The following is an 8799-nucleotide window of genomic DNA, read 5'->3' on the forward strand; positions in this document are numbered from 1 at the left end:
AGGACATTTGGTGCCTGGACTCAAGAACTCTAATGAATCTTTTCTCTACTCCCCTTTTCTTTATCTTTCTTTTGCCGTTCTTCCCTTTAGCTGGGCTCAGCTTAAGCCCTGTCCCCACGTCCTAACAAAGTCACTCAGCTGGATAAAGTCATTTACCTGGATGAAGAGGAGTGAGAGAGGGGAATTGACAGAGGGAGGGAGAGAGGGAGGGAGGGCTGTGTAGGGCAGGGAGGAAGTCTTTGACGAATGCCATATTTGTAAGGAGAATGTAGTAAAATGGAAGAAGACAATAGAAATGGAGCAATGAAAAGTTGAAGTGCATGGGAGCAGAGTTGAAGCCTGAATACTTTGAAAGAAAAAATTCAGTTTTTTTTTTTTTTGACCAGCAACAGAACATTGTGTTGTCTCTACTTCTTTATTTATATTCCAGAATCCCAAAATATAGAAAGAGCCCTTGGTTGAACAGATAAATATGACACAGAGGAAAGGTGGAAGAGATGCAGTCAAAGACAGGCAGGAGTAAAATTGTTATGTTAACAAAGAAAAGATCATTAAACATCATTGATTTATGTACAGTATTGTCCAGTTCATTGAACAAATGCAGAATTGCCTAAGAGATGATGCATTCTTTGACATTAAAATTGTGAGAGCAATAAAGAAGGAGACAGGAGAGAATAGTCTGGAAGATGTGACCCCAAATCAGTCGAGTGCTTGTGGTTCGACTGAAGTGTGTTTGTGTTTCTGGAAACTTGGAGGCTTCTATTGTGAGATATTAAGTAAAGTACAGAACCATGAAGCCAAATCAATTCTTAAAAGAGCAGATATGATGCGGTAAGATGAGATAAAAAATTATCATCTATATGTCTCGGGTTTTCATCCCATGAATTTATCAGGTATCTGGTAATATCAGGTGAGAATAATGTGTCGCGTCGCTATTTGGTGAATTTCTGACCTGGGCCCATTTCTAAGATGAACCCAAAACTCTAAGAATGACCTCAACAAGAATATTTTTGACACAGTCACATTACTGTATGTGCCACATTGCAGGCATTTATAGGCAGCTGCACATCAACATTGGACTATATAAATAACGCCTCCAGACAGTTTTAGCTGCACTAGTGGCGTGGCTCCAGGTATGGCAATGTTGGTCGGCCAGTCGGTCCACCACTTTGGTTTAGACTGAAATATTTCTACTACTGTTGGTTGGAACATTCATGGTTTCCAAAGGTTGAATCTTAGGGATGTTGGTAATCCCTTGACCTTTCCTCCACCACTGTTGTAAAGCTGATTCTTGTGGTTTTCAGGAGGAATTTTTAATCACTTCGGTGATCCATCAACTTTTCCTCTAGCACGGCCATCAGGCCAAAAATTGTAATTTGTCCAGTATTTTGGTTTATGGTCATATACCTGCATAAGTAATGGCACTTACATCAGCATCAGCTTTACTTTGTGTTTAGCGCTAAAATGGCAAGTGTTAGCATGCTAACATGCCAAACTAAGATAGTGAACATGGTAAACATTGTATCTGCTGGACATAAGCATGTTTGCATTGTTGCTGTGAGTGTTGGAATATTGGCATTAGCATTTAGTTCCAAGCATTGCATGCTAGCAGTCTCACAGAGCTGCTAGCATGGCTGTAGACTCTTGTTACCTGGGACAGGCGTGTACAGCATACAAACGCATATGCGCACAAACACTCCTCCAACTTTTACAGCCACTGTCACAGCATATTTCTCATTCACAGTCATGTGTAATTTGTATGTTTGTATTTTTTTCAGTCCCATGCTTGTAGATACTCTGTCTTTTGTGACTTATTTTACTTTACATCTCCCTGTCACGCACAAGTGGGTGTTTTTCTTTTTGTTCCTTTGTTAATGGACCTCTTTGCTGTGTATCTCTTAAACTCATAAAACACTATCGTAGGACTGTACGGTGCCCTGCTTAAAATTTTCTCCTTTCATCTCAGTCATTTATGACTTTACAATGAGTTTATGATGTCAAAATGAGTCAAGTCAACATGCTTTTTATCCTTGAACACTGCTTCCCATATGATTGGGTTTATCTCTTCTAGCTCCATGTCCAGCATGACAGTTTTGATGCCATTAACTGATGATTATGCTTAAATCTCCAAATATCTCAGATTGTAATGTGGTGATAAGAACAGAAATACCTATTTGTAGGTAGTATTCCAGGAGGAAGTATTTGTCTATTGATTTATTTGATCTGACTTTGTGGCTGGAGGTGTCTAGCGTTAATCATCATCACACTCTTTGTCTCACAACTGTACATAAAGTCTACTGTAGATGATGATGAATTTCTCGCCTCATTGTCTTAAATCTGATATATCTAATCATGTTAATTGCGATTCACAGGACAGTGACAGAAGGTGAAATCAGACTGATTCTGGATAGTCTTGCTCGAGCAATCACTCTCCTGCCCTCCACTGTTAGATGAGAAGACTGGCAAACTATTACTTTTTTAGGAAACAAAAGTCGTAAAAAAAAAATTGTTCTCACTTCATCTAGTCCTTGCCTTACATCAGTTGAACTGTGCTACTATGAGGTTACATACAGGACTTGAATTCTCTCTCACAGACACACACAACGCCTACTCTCCTATTTTTTTCCTCTGGATTTTGTGTTTGACCTTGGTTCCAAAATCCTTGTGATCGTAATGTAGCCCCCTTAGTTAACACAGTTGATGAGCTCTGGGCCACAGAGAGATACTGACTTCACAGTTCGATCGTCTTTCTCCATGGTTTATTATCCACAGTCCTGATGAGATTAACACTGCCAGGCTCTGCCAGTCTTTCACTCTTTGGTGCTTCAAAAAGGGAGCGGATGAGATAGTCTTTACCTTTTTCTGGCAACCCCAAGGTGGTGACGATGTGACATCTTACTGTAGTTCAGAGAATGAGTCACAGAGAGCAGACGCACTCACACACACACGCTTCAAGCAAATTTACAATTTTATTTTTATAAAACACAACAGGGAAACATTTCCCCTGTTTAATGTCTGGCACAGTACTGCGTGAAGTCAACATTTCCTGACAGTGATGATAAAATGCACTGACATAAAGAACACTGCTAACTCACCATTTTTGTTTGACCTTTTATTAATGTTTTGGTTGGTCTCCTACGCCTACAACAATCGCATGCATGGTTAGATTTTGCCTCTTCCTCTTTTGGATAGGTCCGATAAACTGACGTGTCCAATAAAACACGCGTGTATTTTAGAGATCAAGGACTGTTCATATTGACAAGGTTGTTATCTTATCCCGTGTGGTTGGTGATGAAATATGACCGTTTACTCCAGCATCGCCTGCTTGCACGAACATGGCACTCCAAGAAACATGTCAGCTGCACCAGCCTCCCGCCCTCTCGCTTCTCTCTCTCTCTCTCTCACTTTGCAGTACGCATTCCCTCAGTAGATTATAAGTGGAAATACCTTGTTCTCCCTGCAGGGTTTTCCTGAATGTAGACTATTAAACAGATTGCAGTTTTCAGTAATACCACTGATTCACTGTTTAGTTCCAGGATTTCAAATCAGAAATTCTACCCGCCTTTACTGTATATTTGTCTCTTGATTAATAGGATAAATAACACTAAGTTACTGACGAGATGCTGTAGACTGAGTAAGTTGACATGATGCATGAAAAGAGTTCCTGTCTTGAGGAGATACTCATATACAATATTTACAGTACTGCTTAGCAGTTTAAGTATTCAGTTGTGCAAGATGAACACTTAATAGTCTCTTATAGTCATTTAACTGTCTTTGGCTCTGTGCATGTCCCAGAGTGAGAGGGGGGTGGGGGTGTAACACTTGTGGTTCATAGGCCAGCTACTGAAAAGGATGAAACTGCTTTTTAAAAACTACAGATTTTCATTGTGAGAGGACACTGCCAGGGGATGGGTGCAGTCTTTTTGATAAAGTACTTCTCCAGCTCGCCATCCCTCCTGAAACGCTGCTTCCCCCCACCACACAGCGCTGGCCTGATGTTTCAGTAGGTTTAAACAGCCACGTTGGCCAGCCTCGGGTCTGAGTCCTGCTCGTAGCGGTAATGGTAGACCTCCATGTGGTCTCGGCACGCCTCTCTGATGTTGTTGAGCCACCGTTTGATGCCTCCCCGGTTGAGGTAGAGTACCATCAGAAACACCACCCCGATCAGAGCCAACACTATGCCGAGGAAGACGTATGAAACCGCCTCAAGATTCTCGTTCATACAATCCACGTCCTCTCCTCGGAGCTTCTCCACGGGAATCCCCCTCTTGGCCTCCGGCTCGCTGCACAGAAGACGCCCCGCATCCGGGCACTGGGATGAGTTCTTCAACCAGTGGTAAAACGCCTCCAGTTCACAGTTGCACCGAAACGGGTTCAAAGACAAGTAGACGCGTATGCGCCTTTCCTGGTACAGATTGGTCACGTTTACCCACCCGATGCTCTCTATGGAGTTATTTACCAGCACTAACGCGTGAAGGTTGTAGATATCTAATCTCACCAGGGGTATAGACTTCAGTCTGTTTCCCGCCAACTCCAGTCTGTGGAGGTTGCGCAAACTTTGTGCGCTGAGCGCATTCGAGAGCTGTGCCGTGGCCGGAGGCAAAATAGAGTCGTTCAGGTACAGAGAGCGCAGCTCGGGTAATCCGTGGAAAGCCCTGGCTGAGATAGACTCCAATTGATTGTGGCTCAGATCCAGCAAGTGCAATCCGGGGAGCCCCAGGAAGGCGTAAGGCTCGATAGTCTGTATCTCGTTATAGGACAGCGAGAGTGTCGTCATTTTCAACTCCGTGCCGTTGGTCATGAACGCACCACGCCGTAAAGTTGAGATGTTTCTCCCCTTGAGTATCAAGGTGGACGTCCACTCCGGTATGTCTCCCGGTACCTCCGTGTCCTCTCCATCACGGCAGGTCACCGTCCCCGAGTCTCTGGCACAGACGCAGGACGACGGGCACTCATCATCCGTCCTGACGGGCGAAATCAACAAACACACCACAGCAGCGTAATAAAAGCACCACTGATTCCAAGTAGGAAAGAGACGCGTTGAATGGTCGGGACAGTGAAATATCCACATCTTCTCCCTCATTTTAGTCTCGAAGCAGGTATGTGTCAATGAAGGGCGACCGACTACAATCCTCCCAGGTGTGTAAAGTCGGATCAGTCCGGCATCGGTTACTTTGAACCATCAGAACACAAAAAACGCTCTATCCATTGTCACCTCGGCGCCCCGCGTCTCTGTCTGGTGAAAAGATGAGTTTTCTTTGGGATATTTACGCATGGGAACTGTGGACAACCGCCTATTGTGGCTGCGTGAAAAAGCTGCCGATCCGCGCTCCCTTGGTGGTATTTTTGACGCCTGTCACTGAGAGAGAGAGAGAGAGAGAGAGGAGGGGGAGGAAGAGGGGGAGAGGGAGGGAGACACGCTGCAACGCAAGTTCTTTTAATTCATCCCAATTTTTGAGAAGGTAATATGGATATACGAATACTTGAAAGTTATTCCGAGTGAAGTGATTGTAGTGTTCTCTTGGTGTTGCCTGAGGAGATACTCTTGAGTTATCCTGGCATCATTCTGTCTTTGGAAAAAGGATGCCTCTCTCAAAAAGTGTTCACTGTTGTGTTAAATGTAATTGTGAAGCCCACTTCCCCCAGTATGAACACAAATGACCTAATTTATCATGATCAGATTGTTGCAGGATAACTTAACTCCAAAAGGATTGGTTGTTTCCTTTCCACATCAAGTCTCCATTATTGCGGCCTTAATTTACAGCATTTTATTTTTGCTGCAAATCAGCAGCTGTAATTAGGCAGGGAGTGGAGCCTGATCATTGGGGCCTTGGTCAGTTCTTTCCGACTCGTCCCTTTTCCAAAGAAGGGAAATTTGCTTTCAGCGTGTTGCTCACGCTCCCCACGTCCACGGTATAGAGTTGGCAAACAAATCAATATGCTCAAACGCATAACTCAGAGATTTGCATTGGGGTATGGAGCCTGACTGCCATGTGGGACTGATCTGTCTGTTCATAACTCAGCTGGAAACAAGGAGATGAAGCAATTGAGTTTTACATTTAAGTCTGGAAGTAATGAGGGTGAAGTGAATTATACTCTAATTAAGGAATAAGGTGGCTTGAAGCTTTAGTATGAGGGCAAAGTACATTGCTAAAGTACATTGCTTTTCTTAAGTGGAAACCGTGACAATATTCCAACTATTCCTCCACCAACCAACATAATTCTGTGATAAACAAAGTGTTTAGTAGAGGACACATGAACAAGGGAGAAGCATTGAGAATGTATTACTTTGATAAAATATTCTAATAGTCAGCAAGAAAGAGAGCGAGAGAGATAGAAAGAAAGTCTGCTCATAGTCAAACTGACTGAGTTCAGCAATTCAGTTCAAAACTTCGCTTTGCACAAACTTGCCTTGTTCTGTGTTCAAAACGAGGAAAGGAAAGAAGTGGGTGACAAATGGAAAGATGAAAGGAAGGAAGTAAGAAAAGACGAAGAAAATTTAGTTTTTTCTTAACTGACATCAAGTACAACATGGGCCAAGGAAGAAAAAAGATCTAAAGAAGGGGACAGGGCAAAAGTTGGATGACCGCGAAAGGTTGAGCACCATGGACAGCTCCAAATGGCAGCATAGTGCAGTTAGTTCTGAGTGCAGAGAGAAAGACGGAAAGAGAAGAAAGGAAGGGAAATAAAAATAATAAAAGTGGAAGGGAAGAAAGTCTATTTAGGACAAAGACAGAGAGATTCAGGACCTTGGATAGCACAGAAGAGTAAAGCACCACGGGAAATAGTTAAAAGAAAGAAATGCCAAATAGTAACAATATCCATTCCTCACTGTCGAGCGTGGTCAAGTGTGGTTCCATTTTTAATAGACATTGGATACGAAAATAGCTTTCAATCTGACCTGGCAACAGTGGCCTATCGACAAACCCAGTTCAAATCAAATGATCTGGGGTGTATTTCATTGGAGCAGCTGCAGAGTAACAGTAAGCTGTCATTAGTTATTGAACATTCTTACTAAAACCCTTTTCTCTTTTTCTCACTGCATGAGTGTGAATGAAGCCACAGCAGCCCTGGTGAGGTTGGGAACTAATGTTGGGCAACAACCTCTCTAGGTCTCAATTCATCCCGTTCGATTCCACCAAACTGGGAAATACAATTCCTTATGAACCTAGGTTTGTACATTTTCATGTTGAAACACGAAGGACTTTCCCCAGTGTATTTGCTGTAACACTGAAATTTCCCATAAATAGAGCTAAAGATCCCAAACCATGAAAAACGGCCCCGGACCAAAAACAGTTTCTTTCTGGACAAGAGTTTCCTCATACTTTTGGCACTGTCGTGTACGTACAGTATATTCATTCTTCACAATTTACTCAATGACGCTTTTCATATCATAAAGAAATAGGAATGCAGTTGATGTGGATGTGAGAATGGTAACGACCTTCTCATCTAGCTCTCAGCAAGACAGCAAATAAGCATATTTCCCTTAATGACAAACTATTCCTTTAGAGGACAATAGGAAACATAAAAGATATTTAGGCCTGGTGTTTTTGTAGCACTCCATCAGGGACGGATGGACAGAAATGGCTATGGTGGGGTTGTAAATATAGTCACTGGGAGAGGGAGAGAACCAGAAACTGAGACAGAGAGACAACAAGATGGAAAGAGATAAAGAATGATGGAGAACAGCCCTACTGCTGGTTTCCCTGATAAGCACAAAGGGCCATATTAACGTCAGGTTGTTTTGCCCATTAAGGCATATGGGATAGTATTTCTTCCTCCAAACAAACAAGGACATCTGTTCAGTCCTCCTCTTCTCCTCTCAGGACCCCTGCGCTTACTCCGCGGATGTCCGCTCTATCTGTCGGTGCAGAGAGCTGATTTAGTGGTGCTGGCTATTCACAGGCTGTTCCTGGGATATTGTTATGGTGCCCTCCTCATGGCCTTCAACTTGACACTGAACCTCGTAATTGATTTACTCAAGACTGCCCATCCCTATCTCCTGACTACAGTGTGCGCGTGCGTGTGTGTGTGTGTGTGTGTGTGTTTGTGGGCATAAACTCGTGGGTGTTCGACCACTTGCCAATAACCTCGGCAGTGGAGTTTTCCTCCTATCCACAGTTGCGTAGTTATTTCCGACAGCTCTGGTGCACATGCTACATTAGCAGCGGCATGCTGTTTTGGTGTGTGCACGGTACTGCGCAGTATGTATGCATGATTACATTTTGAGTGCGCTGTGCGTAGAATTATATGTCCACTACAAACTGCTCCTGCAATCCACTCTCACATTTTGGTTACCTCCTTCATCCTTGCTGCGTCATTCTTCATTCATTAACCTTGTTTCGACAGCCAATCTGGTATCTAATTCGTCCTCCCTCCAGCTGGCACATGACTGACACATGCTGGACTTACTCGTACTCATTCGATCCAATACGGCGCAAATAAAGGTCACAAGCATGCAAACGCCACATAAAGACTGCAGAAACAGTCTTCAAGGCTTGAGGGTATCACTATGCGCAGAAGTGTAAGCTTAGATCTCCCAATATGACTCAACACATTGTGTCAGTACATCAGAAACATTACCTTCACTTTGATGATCTCTCCGGCAGAGTATCACACAGAGAGAATACTGTGTCAAGATGCAGCACGATAAAATACTGTAGCTTATAAAATTTTGCGGTACCTTTATTGAAAGAACTCACATGGGTGTTTGAGTACACGTTCACATTCTTAGCAGATCACCTCTGTGCTAATAATGCTTAAAATGTGCAATTCTGTGCTGTGACAGTGTGAAAGAGA

The 8799-nt window shown here is 43.2% G+C and overlaps 1 protein-coding gene across 1 annotated transcript; it reads right to left on the minus strand.

The window, feature by feature from the left end:
- Positions 1 to 4009: 4009 nt before the first annotated feature.
- On the minus strand, positions 4010 to 5083 carry waif2 (Wnt-activated inhibitory factor 2). Its single transcript, XM_040151292.1, has one exon. The coding sequence runs from the start codon at positions 5081 to 5083 to the stop codon at positions 4010 to 4012; it is 1074 nt and encodes a 357-aa protein (XP_040007226.1).
- Between the last annotated feature and the right edge of the window lie 3716 nt (positions 5084 to 8799).

This window comes from Xiphias gladius, chromosome 17, assembly GCF_016859285.1.
Source record: "Xiphias gladius isolate SHS-SW01 ecotype Sanya breed wild chromosome 17, ASM1685928v1, whole genome shotgun sequence".
In the NCBI taxonomy this organism is placed as follows: Eukaryota; Metazoa; Chordata; class Actinopteri; order Istiophoriformes; family Xiphiidae; genus Xiphias; species Xiphias gladius.

Excerpts from the sequence above, each read along its gene's own strand:
- waif2 (XM_040151292.1), bottom strand. The coding sequence starts at position 5,083 with ATGAGGGAGAAGATGTGGATATTTCACTGTCCCGACCATTCAACGCGT.